At 44.2% G+C, this 27,939-nt stretch overlaps 2 protein-coding genes across 6 annotated transcripts in view; one reads left to right on the forward strand and one right to left on the reverse strand.

The window, feature by feature from the left end:
* The window catches only part of tlk2 (tousled-like kinase 2), a 153,131-nt gene that overhangs the window by 94 nt on the left and 125,098 nt on the right, over positions 1-27,939 (forward strand). The window lies entirely within an intron of this gene.
* LOC121268972 (loricrin-like) lies at positions 361-27,710 on the reverse strand. Its single transcript, XM_041173275.1, has 4 exons — positions 27,464-27,710; positions 23,151-23,167; positions 20,720-22,028; positions 361-533 (listed from the first exon to the last, which is right to left on the reverse strand). The coding sequence occupies exons 1-4, from the start codon at positions 27,708-27,710 to the stop codon at positions 361-363; spliced, it is 1,746 nt and encodes a 581-aa protein (XP_041029209.1).

Here is a 27,939-nt window from a genome sequence, read left to right on the forward strand (position 1 = left end):
GGCTGGACTGACTGAGGGAGGGAGGGGTAGGTGAGGACAGGGCCTCAGGCCCCGACCTCCCGCACGGTGGTGGTGGTGGTGGTGGTGGCGGTGGCGGCGGCAGCAGCAGGTGGCCGCGAGGCCCTTTCTGGCTGAGACTGGCCGCCTGTCTCCGGTTCCTGAGGTAAACTCCCAGCCCGAGGCCTAAGGCCTGGCCCTGGGGGGGGGGAAACGGGCGGGCGGAGGGAGGGGGGAGGCGGGTGGTTTATGAGCAGCCGCCGGGCATTTGGGGTGGGTGAGTGTTTTATTTCGGGCTCCCCCGTGGGACTCGGTGCTGGTTAATTGCCCCCCCCCCCCCCTTCCTCCCCGGTGTTTCTGCTGCTAAATAGTGTCCGCGATCCAGGCCCCTGCGCATGCGCTGCCGTTGAACGGCCGTGGTTTCCCCTGGAATGCGCCTGCCCAGAGCCAGATGGCCGGCCGGTCACAGCCGAGCGCATGCGCGACCGGCAGCTGGGGGACACTGCGGCTGCGCACGAGGTCCCAGTGGCAGAACCCTTGCAAAATAGTGAGTTAAATGATTTGGGGGGAGCCTGAAGGTAAAAGCCTTGGGTTACTCTCAATGGCAGCATTGAGCACAGGGAAAGGCCATCTCCCCAAACCTTCTTAAAACTCTTCAGCACATCTCTCCTCCTCTGTGGGTGGGTAGGCATCCTCCCTTACCTTATCCCCCTTCCCTTAACCCCACCTTTTCCTCTCTTGCTCCTTCTTTGTTGCCCACCCTACCTAGTTGCACAGATTAATTTTCTTTCACAGCATGTAAAAGTCTGTAAGTACAGGACCTGCAGGCCCATATAAAAGTCTGAAAATCATTTTTCATGTTGTACTTTTGCCCAGAATTTGAATGTGGAAGCTTGCATTGAGCATTTCCCATTCTTTTTAAAGTACAGCACAGGCGGACTGTGTACAGCACTTGTACCAGACAATTAAATGATGAATACCGAAGTGCTGTATTTCAGTCTCATCACTTCAGACATTTTACATCAATTTTCTTTATACAAGTATTTTATTTACCTTGAAGTTTAACTGGTCCTTTTTATTTGAAATTATCTGTGTGTATACTCTGAATGTCTTTTAGTATTGTAAGGGTGAAGAAGATTGAATCTAAAAGACAACATTACTTGAATTGGAGTGTATTGTAAATTTATTTCTGCGAAATCTTTACATTTTGAATTGCTGAATGTAAAGAGTGGACAAATTTCTATTTGAAGGTGGAAGCTTGTTTAATTGTCTCTGAAAATTGGTGTGCTTTTTGATGTGAATATTGTAAATTTGTGAGGTTCATAAATTTTCTGAAACAAAACTTGCACCTCACCTGTCAGATGGCTCAGAGTACAGCTTTCCTACAATATCCTTTGTGGGTAGCGATTGTGGACCTGTATTTATTGAAGGTGCATAATTGCTGGGTTATTGGGCTTCCATGACTGAATGATTGGGGAAGAAAACCCTCGAGGGTAGAATGACATTTTTGTATTCGTTTACTGGAAAATTTGACTTTCGATTCTAGATGAGGGCTGAATGTAACATGGGAGTAGCCCTAGCTCTTGTTTTAACAAACATTGTGTGGAAATTGAGACTCAAGACCATGCTGCACATTTCATCCTATCAGCAGAAAAGATCATGTGTGAGACTTTAAGGGCACTGAAGTTGAGAATGTACACGACCAGTTTACAGTTTTGAGGTTAGGTGCCCGAACACAAGCCCCAAGGAATGCCACTGGAAACTTCTTTCCATTCATAAAAACACCATCGACCATTGCGCTTTGTTTCCTGTCGCTGGATCCCACTCACCATCTTCCCCTATACCCCATGGGATCTCGATTTTCTGACCTGTCATGTGGGCATGTCTTACTAAAATCCATGTAGATAACACCCACTGCACTACCCTCAGAAATCTTCCTTGTTACTTCCTCAAAACATTCAATTAAGTTAGCAAGACCTGATCTTCCCCTAACAAAACAATGCTGACTATCCTTGATAAAGCTCTGCCTTTCTAAGTGACAGTTTATCCTGTCTCTCAGGATTGAGTCCAATAATTTATCCACCACCAAAGACAGATTTGATCAGATTTAACTTCAGATTGCTTGTGATGTGCCAGACTTTTTCCATTTGTAAGTAGAGAATTGAAGAAATCTTTTCCTTTAATGTTTTGGCATGATTATTTTGTCAGCTCCTAAATGCTCATTCTTGCCTTGTTTGTCTACATTGTAACAGAGGAATTAAATTAACCTTCATAGAAGCCAGTTGACCAGTCAGAGTGCCAAAAAGGTACAAAAGTCAATTAAATGGTCTTGTGGTCCTATTTCTTTTTTGGCTGTGGTAAACTAGACCATAAGTGAAGAACAAAGGTGTTCCTTAGGATACAACTTGTTGAAGGAGAAAAATAAGTTTGGTAGTTATAACCTCCATTGGTGTGGTCAGCCCATTGCAAAGGGTGCATTAGTCATTTGATGAGACATGGTTAGCTTGATTGGGGTGGCATTGCACTAGAGAAGTGAATTTTGATTTTGGAAGCTCTTGTTTTATAGTTAATTCTATAGTTCTTATTCATAATTTGTCAATATACCATATTCTGAAATCATTACATTATGCAGCAATTTTGCCCATCAGGTTATGCATGGGCTGACCTAACCTATAGTGCAACTTTTTAGCTCCATTGGTGAGGATATTACAGTGGAGATGCAAGTTACATTGAGGTCAGTTTTATGTAACTTAGGAAGGGCAGAGAGTGCTGAATTTTTCTAAAACAAAAACAAAAATACCTGGAAAAACTCAGCAGGTCTGACAGCATCTGTGGAGAGGAGTACAGTTAACGTTTTGAGTCTGCATGACTCTTCAACAGAACTAAGGAAAAATAGAAAAGAGGTGAAATATAAGCTGGTTTAAGGGGGGAGTGGGACAGGTAGAGCTGGATAGAGGGCCAGTGATAGGTGGAGATTGCCAAAGAGGTGTTAACGCTGGTGATATTATCTAAGAAATGTGCTAATGGTGACATTAAGGGTAGAAAGCAGGACGAGCAAGGGACAGATAGCCCTAGTTGGGGTGGAGTGGTGGGAAGGGATCGAAATAGGCTAAAAGGTAGAGAAAAAACAATGGATGGAAATACATTTTAAAAATGGAAAAAGGTGGGAAAAGAAAAATATATATAAATTATTGGAAAAAGGGGGATCAGAAAGGGGGTGGGGATGGAGGAGAGAGTTCATGATCTAAAGTTGTTGAACTCAATATTCAGTCCGGAAGGCTGTAAAGTGCCTAGTCGGAAGATGAGGTGCTGTTCCTCCAGTGTGCGTTGAGCTTCACTGGAACATTGCAGCAGGCCAAGGGCGGACATGTGGGCATGAGAACAGGGTGGAGTGTTGAAATGGTAAGCGACAGGGAGGTCTGGGTCATGCTTGCGGACAGACTGACTAGAATTTTTCTAGTTATGCTTGTTTGCTGTCAGGGATTTTGATTAAGGAGCTGCTGTAACAGAGGATTGGTAGTGGCCCATAAAATCTTGAATATTGACCTGGGGAGATATGGCAGTGTTTCCACAATGTAAGCTGTCAATTCCAAATTGATCCAAAACTGTATTTGTCTACATGGAAGTGACCAATGAGCCATAAGATGAATTCAGAATTTCTTTAGTTTATATTTCCAGGCTCATTTATGTCCTGGTGGCTGTGCAAATATCACATCTCTGCTGGGATGGGCGAGTTGTTATGTTCCATTTGCAGTAAAGCCACCAGTATTAATAGCGGTGTGTGCCACATGATCCTGCTGTTAGAAGACTTTGGGTAAGAGATGATGTAGTAGATATTGGAATAGACATTGTCAAAACTTTACATTTCTGCACCAAAAAAAGTCATGTGATCTGGCAGGAAGTTCCAGCAGCACTCTAATCTAGGGCATCAATTAAATGAGTGCAGAATATGTATTAATTGTTTTTCTTCTTTCCTGCAAAAATGACTTTTAAAAAATGTCCAGCTATGTCATTGAGCAGGTAATTTCCGTGTTCCTGTTGTATATTTAGGTCAAATGTGTTTTTAAAAATTGGGTTAGTGCTGCTGCTCCATCAAATTGCAAATGTTATTTTTACAAAAATCCTCTGAAGATTGGAATTTGCTGACACCGAAGACTAAGGGCCAAGGCCCACTGTTCAGAGCATCATCAAGGCTGAAGAGATAGGGGAAGGAACTTGGTGTTCCTAAAGTAGGCGATCAGCAGGTAGTGTGTGAATGACGTCCGTGACTGAATAATCATGCATAAATTCTGGATGGCATAAGTTTGGGCTGAAGGACCTTTTCTCAATCTGGAAGGAGAACAGTCGAGGTATATTGAAAAGTGACGCCATCTTTGGGTAAGGTGTAAGAGCAGCCACAATTTTGAGATCCAGGCAAAAAAATAAGACTAGGTGATTGATTGAAATCTGTTCTGTTTTGTAGCATTTTTATTTTGAGAACCTAAGAGTTTGATCGGACTCCAGCTGCTCACTGACCTTCGGAATATATAAAGGTTGAAACTTCTGATCACAATTTTTCAAATCTTCTTGGATTTTTTTAAGTTGTACTAGAGAATTGCCAATCTGTTCAAGAGGAAAGAAAGGTAAAGGCCAGGTAATTATAGACTAGTGTACTTAAATCCCTAGACATCATAATGCAGGAGAAAATTAACACTTTCTTAAAAAGAAAGTTAATTTAAGTACAGTCCGCTCATTCATATAAAACTAGCTGCATCTAACAATTGTGTTATTAGAGAAATGAGTGGAATAAAAGAAATGCAAAGGATGTTTTCAAATGGATTTACAAAAGCTGTTTGATCATGTGCTGCATAGAAGGGTTTGTGATGAAACTAAGGAATATTAAAGACAACATTGCTAAGAGTAAAGTAAAGGACAATGCAGAGACTAGTGGCTAATGAATTCATTTCAGACCAGAGGGATTGGCACCAAGGGTCACTGTTAAGAGGATTGCCCATCTCAAATATGTGAATGATCTGGATTTGGGTATAATGGGACAATATCAATTTGGTGATGGCACAAAAAGAGCTTGGGTAACTGAAGAGGAGTCTAAAGCACTTTTTAAGAGGATAAATAGATGAGCAGATTGAGCAGCTAGATACCCAATGAAATTTGGAGAAATGTGAGCTGATGAAGAATGAAAATGACATCAACATTAAATGGCAAAACTTTAAAAGGAGCAGAGAAACTGAGAGAGTTGAGAGTTCAGGGATACTTTACAAGTGGGACGACAAGTTGATATAAAAAGTAAGCAATATTATTTTAGATAAATGGTGACATCAAGTACAAAAGCAAAGGGATAGCTAAATATTTACACGTCATAAGTGAGACAATAGTTACAATATGTTAAAAGCAAATTACTGTGGATGGTCACCTTATTTGGTCTGAAGTAGAGTCATACGGACTCAAAACATAAACTCTGTTTCTCGCTTCACAGATGCTGCCAGACCTGCTGAGTTTTTTCAGCATTTTCGGTTTTCATTTTAGATTTCCAGCATCTGTAGTGTGTTGCTTTTATCTTAGTAGTTATAATATGGCATTTAGTATTGTGCACCTTGCATTAGGAATGATGGCACACCTATGGAAACAATACACTGGAGATTTACTAAGATGATACCAGGATTAAGAGGCTTTCATTATAGGAGTAGTCCATTTGGCCCTTCGAGCTTGCTCCGCCATTCGATAAGATCATGGCTGACCTGGTTGTGGTCTCAATTTCACAGTCTGCACTCCAGCCCACTTCCCCATAACCTTAGACTCCCTTATCTACCAAAAACCTGTCTAACTCAGGCTTGATTAAATTCAATGACCCAACCTCCACTTCTCTCTAGGGAAGAGAATTCTACTTTCTAACGACTGAGAGAAAACATTTCTCCTTATCTTTGTCTTAAAAGGGAGACCTCTTATTCTTAAACTGTGTCCCCTAGTTCAAGTTTCCCCCACAAGACGAAACATCCCCCCTCTATCCAGTCCCCTCAGGATCTTTTATGTTTCAATAAGATCACCTCTCATTCTTCTAAACTCCACTAGGTATAGGCCCAATCTATTCAACCTTTATTCATTAGATAAGCCCCTCATCCCAGGAATGAGTCGAGTGAACCTTCTCTGAAAACTGCTAACACAATTATATATTTTTTTCAAATAAGGAGACCAAAACTGTATACAGTATTCCAGATGTGGTCACAACAAGGCCCTGTACAGCTGCAGTCAAACTTCCCTGGGGTGCTTATCACAGAAAAGAGATCTGATGGAAATGTTCCAAATTGAAGGGTTTTAATGGAGGTAAATAAAAAGACACTTTCTACTCTTTGACCAATTGGAAACTAGATGTGATAAATTTAACTTCATTAAAGAGCAGATAGAGTGGATTCGGAGTTTTTTTTAACATAAGAGGGTTATGAATGCCTCCTCAGAAACTGGTCGAAACAGGATCCACAAATGGCTATTTAAAAGAAAAGTGCATAAATATTTAATAAAGAAACATTTTGTGGTGAAATGATTGGAGAAACAGGATTTGCTGGACAGCTCTTTCATGGTGGACCAAATGGCTTCATTTTATGCTGTGGGGTTAAATATTGAAGGACTTTCAGGCATGATGCGGCCCCCATTTTAAAATCATCCTTCATCTTTCGAAACTTCTGACTTTCTTCTTCATAGGCTTGAAGTTGCATTCAGCCTGGGTAGCCAGAACTGAATCAGATTTGTATTTGGTTCTTTCTTTTCCCCTTGCTGCCTCCGCCATCACATGAATTTATAGAGAGGATGCTTTGATTTTGATTTTGTATACATACGTGACTTGCATTGACCTATTAACACTAACAATCTGATGACAATCTTTCCTTTGCAACTCGAGCAAACCCGGAGGAAAATAACAAGCTTTAAGAAACCCCCAAAATTTGAGTATGATAAATGACTCTTGACACCTAACAAATGGATATGATTGTGCGGCACATTCACATAAACAGATCTGCAGCCCTTTTAAATAAAATGCTTTGGGGGAATGAGGCTGAAGGGCCTGCCTCATAAAATGAGCCTGCTTATGGTTCATAATTCTGGTCTCTTCTGTTTTGGTTCTGAATGCTTTGCATGTCACTTCCAAAGCCTGCATTTCATTTAAAATTTGTATGTCAGCATTCTATAGAGAGAGTATATACAGAACTGGCTACTAGTCAGTGAGCACGCAGAATTCTGATATATATGTGTGTGTGTGTGTGTGTCAAAGGGGGTATTCACTGTAAACTGAGTGAGGAGAAGCGTGCATCCCATAGGTCATTGGAAGTCTGTGTTTGCACCCTAGCACTTGTGTTTAATACCTGCGAGTTGATTAGCAGTTCCAGGCCTTTGTTTCCAAACTGATGTGCAATATTTATTATCTGTGTTGCTTGGAAATAGCTTTGTTTCAACAAATCTGTAAAAGGTACTTATAACTTTGGAAAATTGTGTCTACAACTAAAGTTTTTAATTGATTTATTGCTTCTGCTTGAAGATGCTAGTGACCAGGTATCAGGTAGCAAACACTTAGCATCTTGAGTTAAGTATATTTACTAACTTAAGTTAACATATCCAATACTTCCTCCTTGCTGTTGTATTTTGTCTGAAACTTTGTGCTAAGGTACCATCACTCCTTGTCCCAGCTGTGTCCAATGTAGCTGACAGTAATTCCACTAATGTGGATAATTAAGGATCTGGGGGTGCAACTTGTGCACTCGTGCGAGTGAACTTGTGTTGTTCTCTTAGGGGTAAAAATCCCAACTGTGATTTTTTTTTTTAAAAATGAAAGTCATTGCATTCTGCTCTTTTTGAACCCTAACTCCCACCCACACCCCAGTAAAAACTTGCACTGTGCAAGCAATCCTATTTTTCCCTCCCCTATTCCTCTAGTCCCAGGTGTGACATTTACACTGGGCAAGTGTCTTTATTCTATTCCCCATGATGTAAAAATCCCTGGTGCTACCATTACACTGAAATTTGTGTTGTCGCTGTTTATCTACTCGCTGAATTTCTTAATTATAGCTTTTCAAACTTAATCTTAGAATGGGCTTTAGAATTAGAGCTGCATGAGCCCACCCATCTTAATTTTTAAGTAGAGTTCTGTCCAAAGAAAGACTTTGCCATTCTTAATGAATATCGTTGCATTCTTTTTAAAATGCTAAACTTTATTTTGAAGCTTTGTGTGCACATTTCAACATTATCTGGGGAGTTGTTTTAATGTTTCCATTTCCCCTCCAATTGTTGAAGATGCTTGGTCTAACCTGGGGGCTTTGCAGACTTTGTGGGTGAGGGCAGTGAGCATACTGTAAATCACTGTGTCAAGGATGGAAGTGCGTGTGGGCAGAGGTCTCCGTTTTCTTTTAGGAAGGACTACCTGGCCAGTTGTGAAGAGTATGAAACTGAGTGTGGTTGGCTTCATTGGCTGGATAGTCTATTGCTGTAGCCCAGAATAAACTGAATGTGGACTGAAAGGATGAGAGATGCAGAATAGGCTGATTCACCCCCTGTGTGTTTGCTCTTCAATCTGTGAAGAAAGTTTGCTGCTTTTTTTTCTGTAACGGTCTGATTTTTTCCCTAATATTTCTCTGTTAAGCGCCTTGACATTACACTCCACCAAATTTGCTATATATATCCAAGTTGTTGGTTTACAACGTTTTCCCCTCCTTGATTGATGATTCCAAGCTTTAACAGAATGTTGCCATGTCTAATCTGCTCCAAAAATGCAAAATTTTTACTTTTCCCTAATTATGCTTTAATTAATAATGATTGGGGATATGTTCTAGCTTTATGCAGCAGAGGTGGTCAGGTGCAGGAATATGCTCTTGAATTTCAGTGCCCTGACACAGCTGGTTTGAAGAAGGTAGTTCTAGGTGTTCAACCTGCACATGATATTTATGTCTGAGGACAGTGAAAGAAGGACATGGAAATGAAATAAAGAGTCCAGCTTCAGCAATCTTGGAGTGGGCTGTTTTGGGGTGTGGTGAGAAACCCAGAAGGAAAAGCCTAATTGTAGAACAAATATAATGTGTATCAAGTGTTTAAAATATAATTGAGTCCAAATGTTAGGATAGAAAGAAATTCTGTTCCACTCAGCATGCAGTACCCGTGTGTTATGTTCAATCTGTAATGCAATACATTTTCTTCATGCCAAACATTGAGACACAGTTTCAGAAAGTTCAATTTTCTGCCAATTGTGTTAATACTGTAATTCAGGTCCTCAAATGTAACACCATTTTGCATCTGTTATGATTTCTGTATGTGTAATGTTATGTCTGATGAAAGACCTGGTTTCCATTTGTTTCCATCTTTTCCCCAACCACCCCCCCCCAGGGTGGGCCCACAGGTAGAAGTTCTGTGAGGGAAAGTGACATCAGTTAATTGCTTTGCAATAACCTCACTGATGCTAGGTTTGGGTTCCACCAGGGTCACTCTGTGTTTCTGACCTCATTCCAGCCTTGGTATAAACATGGACAAAAGAGCTGAACTCTCGAGGTGTGGTCAGACTGACCTTGACATCAAGGCAGCATTTGATTAAGTGTGGCATCAAGGAGCCCTAGCAAAACTGAATCAATGGGAATTGGGGGAAAACTTTCTGCTGGTTGGAATCATACCAACACAAAGGATGATGGTTGGGTTGTTGGAGATCAATCATCTGAGTTCCACAACATTACTGCAGGGATTCCTCAGGGTAGTGTCCTAGGCCCAACCATCTTTAGCTGCTTTGTCAATGACCTTCCTTCCATCATAAGGTCAGAAGTGGGGATGTTCGCTAATGATTGCACAATGTTCAGCAACCATTCGTGACTCCTCAAATACTAAAGCATTCATTTTAAACACAGCAAGACTTGGACAAGATCCAGGCTTGGGCTGATGAGTGGCAAGTAAAACTTGTGCCACATAAGTGCCAGGCAATGACCATCTCCAACAAGAGAGAATCTAACTATTGCCCCTTGACATTCAATGGCATTACCATTGTTGAATCCCCCACTCTCAATATCCTGGGAGTTATCATTGGCTAGAAACTGAACTGGACTAGCCATATAAATACTGTGGCTACAAGAACAGGTCAGAGGCTAGGAATCCTGCAGCAAGTGACTCACCTCCTGACACCCAAAAGCCTGTCCACCATCTACAAGGCGCAAGTCAGGAGTGTGATGGAATACTCCCCACTTGTCTGGAGGAGTCCAGCTCCAACATTACTCGAAGCTTGACACCATCCAGGACAAAGCAGCCCACTTGATTGGCACCCCATCCACAAACATTCACTCCCTCCACTGCTAATGAACAGTGGCAGCAGTGTGTACCATCCACGAGATGCGCTGCTGAAACTCATCAATGTTCCTTAGGCAGCACTTCCAAACCCACAGCCATTACCATCTATAAGGACAAGAGCAGCAGATACATTGGAATACCACCACCTGGAAGTTCCCCTCCAAGCTACTCACCATCCTGACTTGGAAATATATCGCGTTCCTTCACTGTTGCTGGGTCAAAATCCTGGAACTCCCTAACAGCTCTGTGGGTGTACCTACACCACGTAGACTGCAGTGGTTCAAGAAGGCAGCTTCTCAAGGACAATTAGGGATGGCTGGCTTAACCAGCGATGCCCACATCCTGTAAATGAATAATTTAAAAAAACTTTACAATCATCTTTTGCATTACATAAATTGGATTCATTATCTGGGCCATTTACTACTGATCCTGATAAAACCACACTCTTGGGTGTCAGTGCATAAACTAGGCTGGCAGCACTGAGGCTCTGCCCTCCTTATGACTTGCGAAACAGAATCTGTTTGCTTGTATGGTGGCCATTAAAGATACCACCTAGAGTAAGGTAGTCTGGAGCTTCCAGTTTTCTGACCAGTACTATCTGTTCCGCACGTGTTGAGCAATGGTCACCACTTGACTGAGTTTGCCAGAGGAAGGAAGAACGTTCATTTAAATAGCACTTTCCATGGCCTTGGAATGTCCCAAAACATTTTATGGCCAATTAAGTACTTTTTGAAATGTAGTCACTGTTGTAAAGTAGGAAACATGGCAGCCAATCTCTGTGTAGCAAGCTCCCACCAACAGCAATGTGTTAATAACCAGATTTGTTTTAGTAATGTTGGCCAAGACACCAGGGGGAGCTTCCCTGCTCTTCAAAATAGTGCCATGGAATTTCTTACGGCCTCCTGAGAGGGCAGACAGGACCTTGGTTTATCATTGAATCCTAATGATGGCATCTATGGCATTGCAGAGTTCCCTCTAGTGCATTGGAACATCCGTCTCGGCTTATGCACAAGTTCCTAGAAAGGGACTTGAATCCATGACGTTTTGACTCTAAGGTGAGAATGCTACCATTAAGCCATGGCTAATATCATGCTCATTCTTGAAAACAGTGCTACAGGATGTGCTCATGGGTGGACATAAAAGATTCCATTACATTTTAGTAGAAAAGCCGGGAGTTCTCCTAGTGTCTTGACTAATATTTATCTCTCACAATGGTGATCTTATTACCTCGTTGTTGTTTGTTGGAGCTTGCTGAATGCAATTAGGAAACCATATTCTTGACATTACAGCAGTGACTACACTTCAAAAAAAAATTGATTGGCTGTGAAATGCTTTAGGATGTCCTGAGGTCATGAAAGACACTGTATTGATACATGTCATTTTTCATGATCTGATCATGGTTCTCCTCAAAGGAAGTGTCTGTGGACACCAGGGCATTAATTCATAAAGGGCTCAAGTGGTAGAGTTTTAATCAAAATCTTTTCTGGGATGACTGTTTTTCAGACTTGATCCAGGTGTGTTGTTTAGTTTACTGTGTAGTACAAGTCTGACCCTCTGTTGGTGTGATTAATGTTATAAGCGTTACCTTTATAAATGATAAATGGTCAGCTTCATTTTCCCAATGTAGGCCACTGCCAGTGAGCAGCATAAGTGGTGGAGACTGTATCCATGCAACTTCTCTCAACTATTTTGAGGTGAATGTTAACTCTTTCATTGAAATAGCAAGCAGTGGAAATCTGTAGAAATGTTTTGAACATCACACATTAATCTTAATTCAACAACTTCAAAACTGAAGTGATTATTTTGAAGCGAAGGAGAAGCATCAGTTGTTTTGAGAGATGTTTGCTGGTTTGGGATGTTGAAGCTAATGGTTCTAAGTTGTCGTTGGACAAAGCATTTGCTTTTTTTTGTACATCTTTACTGATCTTGTCTTTTATTTGCATGACTCAGCTGAGTCATCAAAATTCACATGAAAAGATTTCTTGTATTTCTTTCTAAAAATCTGTAATTTAGAAAAACCTTAGCTGCTGATTACAACAGGTAGACAGCATCGTATCTAGTGCCAAACATGACATTTAATTCTTAAACTCAGCCATCCTGTTAATTTTGAACCATCGTAGTAATCACTGTGTTTAAAGGGTGGTTGCTTAATCCCTTAATTTGGAGACCGACTCCATTTAATTGCTCCACTGGGCTGTAATTTTTGAAAGGGCTGTGACCTAGTAAGTAGACAATTCAGTTCATGTAAAGATCTATGTAACTTTTTTTCCCTTTTCTGGTTCTTGCCTCCACTATTTGTGCACATGATCTGCAGCTGCAAGAGTTGGTGGAGAATGCCCATTTTCAGGTTTTGAACCAACTGTTCATTTGCAAGTGTGCCATGGGATGGCCTTAACTGGTATTCCTTTGGGTATGAAATTCCCAAGTCTATCTTTCATCTTGACACCTTAAGCTCGTCTCTTCCCTTCTTTGAGTCAAATGCGCTATGAGGACAAGATCTGTTTTGTAGAAGTTCCAGGCATGTTGGTATGCCAAACTGACTATTTTATTGACAGTGATGACTGATTTTTCTGGTGGTCATCTTACTCTGTAACAACTTTAAAGCATGAAGGATGGAATCAGAAATGGCAATTCACTGGTGGTGTCAAGTGCCCCGAAGAACCTATAAAGTAGTAAGTTACAGGTGGGGAAAAGTTATTGGAGGAAACTTCAATGTTGCAAGATACTTCTGTGACAAGACAATGTGCTAGTGTAATGTTCTCGAGTTATAATTTCAAATTACTGCCATCAGTTATATTTTATGCTGATGTACAGCTCCAGACACGGTTTAAAGATACTTGCTGAGATCCTCATTCAATGGGCTGATTGCCTCGTGCGCTCGCTGTTCCATGCTCAGAACTGGCTCTTTATGTTATCTTCACTAAAACTGATTGTGTTAACCTGCTGCACATTCTTAGCTCCACATTCTCTTGGGTCTGTGATTCCGTTGACCCTCGCTCTCTCGCTCGCTCACCTTGTTTATGCAGCCAGTAGGAGCACCAACCTGCCTGTGTGTAGATGCACTCCTGCCACTGGTTCTTGGAGATGCAGCACTTATGCAGCAGGCTACAAGCTGATTGTAAAACTGCAGAGCTGGTAGCCAGGAAGACTTGCAAACTAGTTTTAACTTTGCATTATAACGTTTGGTTTGCAGCTGGCTGCACAGAACTGAGGTCTATGGGAACTAGTTGCATAAGTATGTGTCATTTATGATGTGAAAGCAGCTTTAAGTTCAGAGGGGCAAGATCTCTACGTTATATTGCCAGACATCTTTGACATTTCAAGTGGAAAGATCTGTAAGTTTCACATGTCCATTATTACACTACTGAAATCTGAGCAGCAGTGCTGGCTTGTGTCCAAGTTGTACTGTCATGTTCTCTATACAACTGATGTAACTGGAATGAATTGCCTGAAAGGGTGGTGGCAACAGATTCAGTAGTAACCTTTAATAGGGAATTGGATCTGTACTTAAAGAGGAAAAATTTGCAAGTTTAAGGGGAAAGAGCAGGGGAGTGGACTAACTCGTAGTTCTTATACAAAGCCAACACAGACATGATGAGCCAAATGGCCCTCTTCTGTGTTCTGATTCTCACTCCTTTTGGGGTCCCACACAGTGTTCTGCTTGAACTCCCATCTGGTGATACACAGCACCACTGGTCTGACCTGCAGTTCCTGCTTTCGGTTGTGCTGCCATGTAGAAAGGTCCAGGTGAAGGACAGACTGTTTCTCTCCACCACTCACCTCCCCCACCCCATTCATGATACCAATCAATCTCCCATTAAGTCTAGCTAGCTGGTTGTCACTGTCAATGATTGAAATGTTTAATTTGTTATTTCAAAGCTTTTTCTGAATTGAAACTTAATTTCACCAGACTTCTACAATACTTCTAAACTTTTCGAAACTAATTGTGGAGAAATGTAAATTGCTCTTCAATCAGTAAAATTAAATCCATCCGTGCCCAGTATTTAATTTATTCTGATCCTCATTATATCAACTTGTATTGATGTAGTGCCTTATGTCTATCAAATGTCTTCACAACCTGTGCACTCATTTATCATGTGGGCACAGTGAGATCTGACAAATGGCAATGAGACTAATGACCAAAGTCTTCTGTTTTCTGTGATGTTGGTTGAAAGACAACTGTTGGCCAAATCGCTGGGACAGCACATTGTTCTTCAAATAGCCCCTTGACTGTCTGTTTGATGCTGAGTTGCTGACCCTGTATTCTCTCCATTACAAAGCCTATTTCCACTTCTAACATTGCTCACCTCACACCTGCCATCGAAACCTTTTAAGCACATAACACTTTCAGATTATCTTGAACGTATTCCTGCATGCTCTTCACTCTTCAACCTACCATTGGTAGCTGTGCCTGAAGCTGTTCGGTCCCTGTCTCTGAAATTTCCATGTTAAACTACTCCACCTCCTTCTCTTCCTTTTTAAAACCCTCAATACTCTAATCAGCTTTTGGTGACTAATCGTAATTGCTGTTTCTTCAGCTCAGCTATTTTCTCACTTGGCCAAAACACTCCACAGAGGGGCATCTTTCTAATTAAAGACACTGAAGTGCAAGTTGCCCTTGTTGGGATCCTATTAATATTCAACTGAATCAGTAGAGTGGGAGGTGAAGATTCAGTTCATGTCTCACCTGAAGGGGCGCTTAGGGTGATACACTCAGTATTGCACTAGAGCGTTAGCCATGATTATCTGCTCAAACCCTATGGAGTGTGGAATTAACCCACAACCATCTAATTCTGAAGTCATGATATCAATGGAACCAAGCTGCAGCATATTCAATATTTCAATCCAACTTTCTCCTCTTTTGAAGGTGTTGACTTTTGTTAGGTTGGGTACCAGCACCCATCTGGTATAGCAGCCATCTGGTCATTCTTCTTGTGTAAGCTTAGGCAGTGAGTTTGGGCAAATTGTTCAACTGTGTAGGGCACCACAAGTAAGTTTGATCATTTCCATACTCTAGATCTATATTGGCACCTTTCAAACAGGAGTCAATAGATAGTAATCAGGAGTCTGAACCTCACTTTTCCCATCTCCCCTCTCCTCTCCTGGCTTTTAACACTGAGACAGATTGTTGTATTCCTGCTTAAAGCAGAAAATGCTGGAAATACTCTGCAGGTCAGACAGCCTCTGTGGCGAGAGAAATAGAGTGCAACATTTCAGGTTGATTATGTTTGAAGTAATTGGCTCAGATTTTGCGTTTGGCAGTGAAATGATGATGTTCCCTGTTGACCTTGAGAGAAACTGCCTGGGAAGACTTGGTGATCTCTGTGTGGGAAGGATTCCCCTTTGCCAGCATTAGCTTGAATCTGATGTCAAAACAAGGGGATCTCCAGGCATCCTGCAACAGTGATGTCATTAAGCAGCCAATCATGTTGAAATTTTGTTTCAGACAGCAAACCAGGAAGTGAAATGCACTGTTTACCCTTCACTTTTTGATATAATTTCAGAGAGGGTGGAGTAAAGATTGAGAGACACACACAAGGCATTATGTTAGAAGTTGAAATATTTTAAAACTTTAAAAATAGCTATGTGTTTTTTAACCAGTATAGTTTTCCAGGGCTAGGGAGGTTTTTCATAAGTAATTATGAATTTAAGATGCTGTTTAAAAACCCAGTTATATTTCATTCAACAAGGTATAACTTTTTCAAGGGGGTTGACTGCAAGATTGATAGCCTATCAGGGCCAGTTCTCATCAGCTCCGATTTTTAATTGATCTGTGAGGCCTTCAGCAATGCACCTCATGGAGAAATGCCAAATCACTGATAGCAACTTCTGCATTTATGTCGTTAACTGCGCATGTGCTCACTCCCAATGTTGCTATCAGTTTTGGAGAAGCAATGACAGTGATCGATGATAGTTTTGCTGCCATTACTACTGCAAAATCCAGGCCGTTGACCTGAAACATTAGCTCTGTTTTTCTCTCTGCAAATGCTGCTTGACCATGTGACTAAATCCAGCATTTTATCTTTTTACTTCAGATTTCCTGCATATACAGCATACAACATGGCTACAGAATGACATAGATTGGGACCTCAATGTTTAAGGGTACCTGACATTTAGGAAGGACCGTTAGGAAAAGATGGACGGGTGGCTTTGTTATTTAATGATGGTATTGGCTGGAGAGGGTTGACCCAAGTTCAGGAAACCCAGCGTGTGGAAGCAGTTTGGGTTGAGATGAGACATGATAAAGGCAAGAAGTCACTTGTGTGGGTAGTGTACAGGCCCTCTAATTGTAACTACACGGTAGGAAAGAGTGTAAAAGAAGAGATAATGAGAGCTTGTCAGAAAAGGTACAGCAATAATCATGGGAAATTTTATTCTACATATAGACTGGAAAAATCAGATGCGCAAAGGTAATGTAGATGAGTTCAGAGAATGTTTTTGGGATAGTTTCTTAGGACAGCATGCTCTGGAGCCAACCAGAGAGCTAGACCTGGTATTGAGCAATGAGATAGGATTAATTGATAACCTCAGTGTGAAGGCACCCCTAAGTGATGATGATATGATTGAATTTTACATTTAGTTTGAGGGAGAGAAGAGTGGGTTCATGAAGAGTATTTTAAACTTAAATAAGGGCAATTATGAGGGCATGAAAGCAGAGCTAGCTAAAGTGGACTGGCAAATGAGATTAAGGGATAGGTCAATGGAGATGCAGTGGCAGACACTTAAAGGGAAATTTCAGAAAGGCGGAATAGGTACAGTCCAATGAGAAAGAAAACTTTCAAGGGGAGGACCCATCATCTTTGGTTAACTAAGAAAGTTAAAGACAGTATCGAACTTAAAAGCAAAAGCATATAACTGTGCAAAGATGAGTGGCAGGTCAGAAGATTGGACAGGAATATAAAAAACAGCAAAGAATGATAAAAAGATTATTAAGGAGGGAAAAATTAGATTATGAGAGAAAAATAGCTAGAAATATCAAGACAGATAGTAAGAGTTTCTATAGTTAATTAGATAAGAGTTTAAAAGTGAGCGTTGGTCCTATAGAAATAAAAACAAAAAAACTGTGGATGCTGGAAATCCAAAACAAAAACAGAATTACCTGCAAAAACTCAGCAGGTCTGGCAGCATCGGTGGAGAAGAAAAGAGTTGACGTTTCGAGTCCTCATGACCCTTCAGCAGAACTGGGTGAATCCAAGGAGAGGGGTGAAATATAAGCTGGTTTAAGTTGGGCGGGGGGGGGGGGGGTGTAGAGAGAAGTGGAGGGGGGTGGTGAAGTTGTAGGGACAAGCAAATAGTGTTAGGAACAGATAATCAAAAGATGTCATAGACAAAAGGACACAGAGGTGTTGAAGTTGGTGATATTATCTAAACGAATGTGCTAATTAAGAATGGATGGTAGGGCACTCAAGGTGTAGCTCTAGTGGGGGTGGGGGGGCATAAAATATTTAAAAATAATGGAAATAGGTGGGAAAAGAAAAATCTATATAAATTATTGGAAAAAACAAAAGGAAGGGGGAAGAAACAGAAAGGGGGTGGGGATGGAGGAGGGAGTTCAAGACCTAAAGTTGTTGAATTCAATATTCAGTCCGGAAGGCTGTAAAGTGCCTAGTCGGAAGATGAGGTGCTGTTCCTCCAGTTTGCGTTGGGCTTCACTGGAACAATGCAGCAAGCGAAGGATAGACATGTGGGCAAGAGAGCAGGGTGGAGTGTTAAAATGGCAAGCGACAGGGAGGTTTGGGTCATTCTTGCGGACAGACCGCAGGTGTTCTGCAAAGCGGTCGCCCAGTTTACATTTGGTCTCTCCAATGTTGGGTAGACTTAGTCTACTGCATTCGTTGCTCCCAATGTGGTCTCCTCTACATTGGAGAGACCAAACGTAAACTGGGTGACCGCTTTGCAGAACACCTGCGGTCTGTCCGCAAGAATGACCCAAACCTCCCTGTCGCTTGCCATTTTAACACTCCGCCCTGCTCTCTTGCCCACATGTCTATCCTTCACTTGCTGCATTGTTCCAGTGAAGCCCAACGCAAACTGGAGGAACAGCACCTCATCTTCCGACTAGGCACTTTACAGCCTTCCGGACTGAATATTGAATTCAACAACTTAGGTCTTGAACTCCCTCCTCCATCCCCACCCCCTTTCTGTTTCTTCCCCCTTTTGTTTTTTCCAATAATTTATATAGATTTTTCTTTTCCCACCTATTTCTATTATTTTTAAATCTTTTATGCCCCCCCACCCCCACTAGAGCTATACCTTGAGTGCCCTACCATCCATTCTTAATTAGCACATTTGTTTAGATAATATCACCAACTTCAACACCTCTGTGTTCTTTTGTCTGTGACATCTTTTGATTATCTGCTCCTATCACTGTTTGCTTGTCCCTACAACCACACCACCCCCCTCCACTTCTCTCCCCCCACCTCCCCACCCCACCCCACCTTAAACCAGCTTATATTTCACCCCTCTCCTTGGATTCACCCAGTTCTGCTGAAGGGTCATGAGGACTTGAAATGTCAACTCTTTTCTTTTCCACCGATGCTGCCAGACCTGCTGAGTTTTTGCAGGTAATTCTGTTTTTGTTTTGGTCCTATAGAAAGTGAGTCTGGGTAATCGAACAGGCATTTTGCATCGGTTTTCACTATATAGAGAGTGCAAATAATATCCCAGAAATAACTAAATCTGGAAATGGAAGGAGCTCAGGAAAATTACAATCACTAGAGATGTGGTATTAAGCAAATTGTTGGAGCTGCAGGCTGACAAATCCCTGGGTCTTGATGGACTTAGACTCGTAGACATTTACAGCATAGTAGGAAGCCATTTGGCCCATCATGTCTGCGCCAGCCAACAAAGATCCGACTATACAAATCCCATTTTCCGGCGCTTGGCCCATAGCCCTGGAGGCTATGGCAACGCAAGTGAATACCTAAATACTTCTTAAATGTAATGAGAGTTTCTGACTCAACCATTCTTTCAGATAGTGAGTTTCAGACTCCCACCACCCTCTGGGTGAAAACATTTCTCCTCAACTCCCCTCTTAGCCTTATACCTCTTACTTTAAACCTGTGCCCCTGGATTATTGACCCCTGTACTAATGAAAAAAGTGCCTTTCTATCCATCCTATCTATGCCCCTCAATCTTATCCACTCGATCAGGTCCCCTCTCAACTGCTGCTCCGAGGAAAACAACCCCAGCCCATCTAATCTTTCCTCATAGCTCAGGTCCTCCAGCCCAGGCTACATCCTGGTAAATCTCCTCTGCACCCCCTCCAGTGCAATTAAATCCTTCCTATAATGTGGTGACCAGAACTGCACTCCAGTTGTGGCCTAACCAGCGTTTTATACAATTCCAGCATGACCTCCCTGCTCTTGTATTCTGTGCCTTGGCTAATAAAGGCAAGTATCCCATATGCCTTCTCAACCACCTTAACTATCTGCCCTGTTACCTTCAGGGATCTGTGGATATGCACACCAAGGGCCCTCTGATCTTCAGTGCTTTCCAGGGTCTGACCATTCATAGTGTAATCCCTTGCCTTGTTAGCCCTCCCAAAGTGCATGACCTCACACTTTTCCGGGTTGAATTCCATTTGCCACTGCTCTGCCCTCCTGACCAGTCCATTGATATCCTCCTGCAGTTTATGGCTATCCTCTTCACTATTTACCACCCTAACAATTTTCATGTCATCAGCGAACTTCTTGTCCTTTTCCCCTACACTTAAGTCCAAATCATTTATGTCCACCACAAACAGCAAGGGCCCCAGCACTGAGCCCTGCGGAACTCCACCGGAAACAGGCTTCCAGTCACAGAAACATCCCTCTACCATCACCCTCTGCTTCCTGCCTCTCAGCCAATTTTGGATCCAAATTGCTACTTTGCCTCAGATCCCATGGGCTCTCACTTTCTTGACCAGTCTGCCATGAGGGACCTTATCAAAAGCCTTGCTAAAGTCCATGTAGACCACATCAAATCCATTGCCCTCATCAATACTCCTGGTTACCTCCTCAAAAGATTCGATCAAATTTTGTCAAACATGAACTTCCCTTAACAAATCCATACTGACTATCCCTGATTGATCCGTGTCTGTCCAAGTGCAGATATATTCTGTCCCTCTGAATTCTTTCTAGTAACTTCCCCACCACCGAGGTTGGACTGACTGGCCTGTAACTTCCTGGTGTATCCCTTCCTTTTTTTAATAATGGGGCAACGTTAGCCGTCCTCCAGTCCTCTGGCACCTCACCTTTGGCCAGAGAGAATTTGAAAATTACTTCCAGGGCTCCCGATATCTCTTCCCTTGCCTCCCTCAACAGCCTGGGATACTCCTCATCCGGGCCTGCAGATTTATCCACTTTTAAGGCCGCTAAGCCTGCTAGTACCTCCTCTCGCCGCCCTCCCTCTGCACTCCCGGCTCCTCTCGCTGCCCTCCCGCCGCCCTCCCGGCTCCTCCCGCCGCCCTCCCGGCTCCTCCCGCCGCCCTCCCGGCTCCTCCCGCCGCCCTCCCGGCTCCTCCCGCCGCCCTCCCGGCTCCTCCCGCCGCCCTCCCGGCTCCTCCCGCCGCCCTCCCGGCTCCTCCCGCCGCCCTCCCGGCTCCTCCCGCCGCCCTCCCGGCTCCTCCCGCCGCCCTCCCGGCTCCTCCCGCCGCCCTCCCGGCTCCTCCCGCCGCCCTCCCGGCTCCTCCCGCCGCCCTCCCGGCTCCTCCCGCCGCCCTCCCGGCTCCTCCCGCCGCCCTCCCGGCTCCTCCCGCCGCCCTCCCGGCTCCTCCCGCCGCCCTCCCGGCTCCTCCCGCCGCCCTCCCGGCTCCTCCCGCCGCCCTCCCGGCTCCTCCCGCCGCCCTCCCGGCTCCTCCCGCCGCCCTCCCGGCTCCTCCCGCCGCCCTCCCGGCTCCTCCCGCCGCCCTCCCGGCTCCTCCCGCCGCCCTCCCGGCTCCTCCCGCCGCCCTCCCGGCTCCTCCCGCCGCCCTCCCGGCTCCTCCCGCCGCCCTCCCGGCTCCTCCCGCCGCCCTCCCGGCTCCTCCCGCCGCCCTCCCGGCTCCTCCCGCCGCCCTCCCGGCTCCTCCCGCCGCCCTCCCGGCTCCTCCCGCCGCCCTCCCGGCTCCTCCCGCCGCCCTCCCGGCTCCTCCCGCCGCCCTCCCGGCTCCTCCCGCCGCCCTCCCGGCTCCTCCCGCCGCCCTCCCGGCTCCTCCCGCCGCCCTCCCGGCTCCTCCCGCCGCCCTCCCGGCTCCTCCCGCCGCCCTCCCGGCTCCTCCCGCCGCCCTCCCGGCTCCTCCCGCCGCCCTCCCGGCTCCTCCCGCCGCCCTCCCGGCTCCTCCCGCCGCCCTCCCGGCTCCTCCCGCCGCCCTCCCGGCTCCTCCCGCCGCCCTCCCGGCTCCTCCCGCCGCCCTCCCGGCTCCCCCCGCCGCCCTCCCGGCTCCCCCCGCCGCCCTCCCGGCTCCCCCCGCCGCCCTCCCGGCTCCCCCCGCCGCCCTCCCGGCTCCCCCCGCCGCCCTCCCGGCTCCCCCCGCCGCCCTCCCGGCTCCCCCCGCCGCCCTCCCGGCTCCCCCCGCCGCCCTCCCGGCTCCCCCCGCCGCCCTCCCGGCTCCCCCCGCCGCCCTCCCGGCTCCCCCCGCCGCCCTCCCGCCGCCCTCCCGCCGCCCTCCCGCCGCCCTCCCGCCGCCCTCCCGCCGCCCTCCCGCCGCCCTCCCGGCTCCTCCCGCCGCCCTCCCGGCTCCTCCCTCTGCACTCCCGGCTCCTCTCGCCACCCTCTCAGTTGCTGGCTTCATCCTAGGGTCTTGAAAGAACTGGCTAGTGAGATAGTTGATGCGTTGCTTTTAATTTTCCAAAACCCCTAGATTCAGGGAAGGTTCCATTAGATTGGAAAATAGCAAAGGTGTAACTCCTTTATTTAAAAAGGTCGGTGGGAAGACCGAAAGCAGGAAACTACCAGGCCAGTTAGCTTAACGTCGGTCATAGGGAAAATGTTAGAAGCTACTATTAAAGATGTTGTAGCAGGGCCCTTAGAAAAAATCAAGGCAATCAGGCAGAGTCAGTGTAACTCTTTTTTGGAGTTAAAACAATTAAACTAAATTAACAAAACAAAGGAGAAATCAAGCACAGCCACTAATTCAGGTCAGCCGTAAAACTAAAGACAAAATTTAAAGGAAACTTACAACTTTAAACCAAAATGTGATTAAAGGGGTCAATAAAGCACCCCAGTCCCCGCGGTGCCCACCGAGCACGGAAGGCCTCGAGAGTGCCAGCAGACACCACGTGCTCCCTCTCCAGAGACATCCGGCTGCGAACGTAGCCACGGAAGAGGGTCAAACAATCGGGCGGGACTCCTCCTCCTTCCCGACCCCTTTCCGCACCGGGTGTCCATAGATCAGGAGCGTGGGGCTGAAGTGCAAACAAAACATTAATAAGAGGTTCTTTAAATAACTAAAAAAGGGAGTGCAATCTACCACACCCTATATACGCATGTCCACGGATTCCACAAGACCACAAAAAGGGCATGTGTCCTGGGAATCCGTGAACCTATGCATCCTACAATTATAAGGGACTGCTGCATGCAACACCCTCCAACCCAGGTCCCCGATAGAAAGGGACATCTCCGTAGAGGGCCTCCCATCGGGGGCCTCCGCCGCCGGACGGCAACAAGGCACGCCAGGGCGTGTCCGGGCGGCGGACAAGGGCGAGAAAATGAAAGGTGTGCAGCAGCAATCCGTACAGAAAGCTCCTCCGCGCCGTGCCAAATGGCACAGAGGGCATGTCCCCGAGGCGGCTCATATTGCCGGGCACCAGCACCCGAGGGAGGGTTCGGGGCTTGGGGCCAATGTGGAATTCTGTCCAAACAGGGGAACGTTCAGCAGGAAGACCACCGTGCACCTGGGCCACCTCGAGACCTAAAATTACATCAGGAGAGTCAGTGTAGTTTTGTGAAAGGGAAATCATGTTTAACCAATTTATTGGAGTTCTTTGAAGGTGTCACATGTGCTGTCGCTAAAAGCGAACTGGTGGAAGTACTGTACTTGGATTTCCAGAAAGCATTTGATAGGATGCCACATCAAAGGTTATTGTGGAAAATAAAAATTCATGGTGTAGGGAGTAACATTGGCATAGATAGAAGATTGGATAGCTAACAGGAAATAGAGGGTAGCCATAAATATGTATTTTTCTGGCTGCTGGAATGTAATGAGTGATATGCCCCAGGGATTAGTGCTGGGGCCTCAAATTTTTACAATTTATCTAAATGACTGACTTTAAGTAAGGGACTGAAGGAATGGTTGCTAAAATTGCTGATGACACAAAAAGATAGGTAGAAAGTAAGTGGTGAAGAGGATGTAAGGAGACTACAAAGTGACATAGGTTAAGTGAGTGAGTAAAGATCTGGCAAATGGAGTATTATGTGGGCAAATGTGTAATTGTCCATTTTGACAGGAAGAATAAAAAAGAAGCATATTGTTTAAATGGTGACAGATTGAAGAGCTCTGAGATTCAGGGGGATCTGGGTGTCCTAGTGCATGAATCACAAAAGGCTAGTCTTTGTGTCATCAGCAATTTTAGCAACCATGCCTTCAGTCCCTTCCTCAAAATCATTTATATAAATTGTAAGAATTTGAGGCCCCAGCACTGATGCAGGTACAGCAAGTAATTTGGAAGTAGAATGTTATCATTTATTGTGAGAGGAATTGATTTCAAAAGTAGGAAGGCTATGCTTCAATTATAAAGGGCCCTGCTGAAACCACATCTGGAGCACTATTTACAGTATTGCTCTCCTTATTTAAGGAAAGATGTAAATGTATTAGAAGCAGTTTAGAGAAAGTTTACTAGACTTGCACCAGGAATGGGCAGGTTGTCTTATGAGGAAAGGTTGGATAGGTTAGTCTTGTATCCACTGGAGTTTAGAAGAGCAAGAGGCAACGTGATTGAAACCTTTAAGATCCTGAGAGGCATTGATAGGGTGGATATGGAGAGAATGTTTCCTCTTGTGGGAGAATCTAGAACTAGGGGGTCATGGTTTAAAAATAAGGGGTCGCTCATTTACTATAGTGATGAGGAGAATTTTTTTTCTATGTGGGTTGTGAGTCTTTGTGGAGCTCAACTCCTCAAAGGGCAATGGAGGAAGAGACTTTGAATACTTTTAAGGCAGAGATAGATAAATTATTGATGATCAAGGGGATGAATGGTTATTAGGCGATGGCAGGAATGTGGGGTTGAGATTACAATCAGGTCAGCCATGATATTATTGATTGGCGGGGCAGGCTTGAGGGGCCGAGTGGCCTACTACTGCTTCTAATTTGTATATTAAAACATATTGTTATGTCGCTACTGCTGCACCAAAATCAGCAATTCTGTTAACTTGTGTTTTGACTAACTGGCATTTTACACCATTAAACTGTGGTGCGATTCCAGCTATGTTAACACTGGACAAGTCATATCAGAGTGAAAACTGGCTTAGCAGATCCTAACTTTGTTTTCTAAGAAACTGTAGAGGTCAGTTACTGAACATTCACAAGATTCTTCCAGTATACTATTAACACACAGAATAAAACGTTCATTAGACAAGAAGAAAATTAACAATATTACATTAGACAGAAAGGTTGATAAGATTTCAATACAGATATCAAAAAATGATTCAAGCTCACACTATTCCTTTTATCCCAGCCACCCTTGCAGACACAAAACCCCACTGAAGATTTGCCACTGTCTCAACACCAAGGTTTCTTGCTTGGGTTAGCTCAGTTTCACACACTTCTCTATTAGTGGACTGCTGAGCATTCACTAGATAATTTTCTTCAGCTGGGACCTCTGCCTGAGACACCCAAAAACTGCAAACTAAACTCACTATTACTTCACAGCAAACATATGATTTCCCTAAACTCAGTTCTTCAGCAGCTTGCAGGATTTCTTATTGGAGAGATTAGATCTTCTGCCTGCACTCTCTGGTGTACACACACCAACTGACAGCCTTTCTGTGTTTCCCTGCCTGCATGTGTCTCTGGACCCCAGTCCCCTGTCGCTAGGCAACAGCATAGTTTTTTTCTGCTTATTTTAACTAACCCCTTGGTAACCCATCTCTTCACTTCAAGAGTTGTAAAACCTCATTAAAAATGCATGTATACAAACAGGGCCCTAGACTTCCCAGCTCACAAAATCTTCTAGATGAAACTAAAACCATGTTTCACTTTTCTGAACACCCAAATACAAATTATAAATTAAACTTTAAAGCTATATATTGTCATTAGTTGCTATTTGTTAGGAATAAATTGCCTAAAAACAGCCCTGATAGTGGGAGATGAAAATTTGTGCTGGTCTGAAGTGTGAGCAGTTAACTTCAGCATCAACAGAAACTCTGGCAGATTCGAAGGGGCCTAAGCATTTTCAGGTAGAGATTTCAAATTGGAGGAAAAGACAAATTTAAAAATAGTGTAAAAGATTACAAGGGGCATGAAAATAGTACAAGAGTTTAATTCTGTGACTATTGGTCAATGACCTGATGTAAGATACAAGATCAGATTTCCAACCCCCCACCCCGAGCCTCCAACCCTTTTACCCAACATATCAGAATCCTGTTATCTGTATGGGCGCAAAAGCTATTTGGGTGCATTTTTAATGCAGCTCCTACCCACTCATTTTCATCATTTATTGGAGGTGTTGTCTAGGTTTGTCCAGTAGCTGCTGAGCTGACAGCAAGCTAGGAGACGGCACCATTTTAGCTTCTAGGTGAAATGCAGTAATAAAATCAGTATGTTCTTTTTTCCCCTTGGGAACTACTCAGTGTTCATCTTTGTAGAAGCACAGAGTACTATTCCTGCTTGCTCCCTACCACTACCAAAATGATGTGTATGTGTGTGTGTGTGTGTGCCCTGCCCCACCTTATGTTTTGGTTACTCTTTGTAACCATGTGGAAGTGATGGATTGTCTTTCTAGTTCACTGGAAATAACCCAAAGATAAATGTAAGCGCGGTGTAATGTGGGACTAATCCCCCATCCATTGACACAGACTGCTTAGAGAAATTCTTCAGACTGTGTGCCTAAAAATAGAAACCGAGTACTTGTATTGGAAGCAGTGAAGACCCTGAAATAGCTTGGCTGTATACTGCTGTTAAATCTTTAAGCCTATAGTAGCTTCTGCTACAGAATACTTTGTGAATGGACTCCATCTTGCAATTGTGGCATTGTTAAAAAGTTAGCAGAAATGGTGATTGCAAAGCTTTATTATCAGATTCCCATTTTGAGTGCAGTTACTCTGGTTTAGAATATTGTGGGCCCTGAACAGTAATGATCAGGAAAGGTTTGACCTGCAGCTGGACTCTTGTTGGGAAGGAATTTGACTTACTTTGCGTTTTAAATAAAGAAGGGTCAACATCTTAGGGTATTCATTTACAAAGAGCTCTGCACCTTCACTATTGGACAGTGGGAGGAGAAACTGCTTCTCTTGTAGTGTCTGCTTGAGAGTTTGTTGTTTCAAACTGAGGACTGTAGTTTTCTGCCTCCTTGCAATGCAATAAACAATTTTCTGACCTGTTACTGGCCAATGTTGCTTGGTTAAATAAATCCAATGCAATTCTTCTGAAAGATTGCCACACCCATTGTTCATGTTGACTATTAGATTGAATTAACAATGCTGTATCATGTGTCTTTGACCAAACTGAGCATCATGTTCCACCCCATGTTGACAGCGCTGTTTTCTCTCATTTACCAGCTGAGAATACAGTAGATTTTCTGTGCTTAGTTTTCATTGCTCGACACAGGCACTATTTTTTGGATTAGCTGAGTTGTTTGAGCTGTCCCATGTCAAGCTGTCTGCAAAAGCCCAGGTGCTTTAAATATGTATTTACAGCTTTGCAGTTGTACAGGAGGAGGCCATTCGTTCCCTAGAGCCTGCTTGGCCTTTTAATTAGATCATGGCTGATTTTTATCTTATCTCCAAACCACCCTCCTTGGTTCTATAACATTTAATAGCCTTGCCTAACAAAAATACATCAATATTAGATTTGAAATGTTTAACTGACTCCCACTTGAGGTTTTTTATGAGGGTGGGGTTGGGGGAGCTCCAGATTTCTGCTGCAAAAGTTGCTTCCTGATTATCACCTCCACCTAGCTCTAATTTTATCTTCCCTTGATCTGGACTCCCGCACTTGAAGAAATCTATTCTCCTCCCTCTTAGGCAGTGTTTAGGATCAAGGATGACTTACTTCCACTTTGATTCGATGGGTTCTGAGATGGCTGATAAGTCCGATATGTAATCTGCAGACTCTGTCGCATGCGGGGCAGGTGGTGCTTGAAGGGTTGAGTAGATGGGTCATTTGGGATGGAAAGTTTGTGTACTCCCTCCAATACCTTGACTTCACCTCTACACTTTCCCGATGAAGTCTCTCTGCGTCCAATGCCTTCCTGAATGAACTTTCTCTGTTTTGGTCGGTCATGAGCCAGGTCTCCCATGAGCTGCGGGTATATTTGATTTCTTCAGAAATGCTTTGAGGACATCCTAAAAGTGTTTTCACTGTCCTCCTGGGTGTTTCCTGCCTTGCTTTGGGCTTCTGGTGTCAGGCATACAAACGACCTGACCCACCCAGTGAAGCTGGTTTTGAGTGATAAAGCCTCTGCTGGGCAAGTTGGTTTGGGAGCGGATGCTACCATTGGAGCACCTTTCTTGCCACTGGATTTGGAG

This window comes from Carcharodon carcharias, chromosome 23 (genome assembly GCF_017639515.1).
Source record: "Carcharodon carcharias isolate sCarCar2 chromosome 23, sCarCar2.pri, whole genome shotgun sequence".
In the NCBI taxonomy this organism is placed as follows: domain Eukaryota; kingdom Metazoa; phylum Chordata; class Chondrichthyes; order Lamniformes; family Lamnidae; genus Carcharodon; species Carcharodon carcharias.

Bases quoted from the DNA above. Each gene is read 5' to 3' on its own strand.
- LOC121268972 (XM_041173275.1), bottom strand. From the start codon at position 27,710: ATGGGAGACCTGGCTCATGACCGACCAAAACAGAGAAAGTTCATTCAG. The intron at 534-20,719 runs GCGGGAGGGCAG...CTATTTTGCAAG, and splicing joins CGGGAGGAGCCGGGAGGGCG to GGTTCTGCCACTGGGACCTC.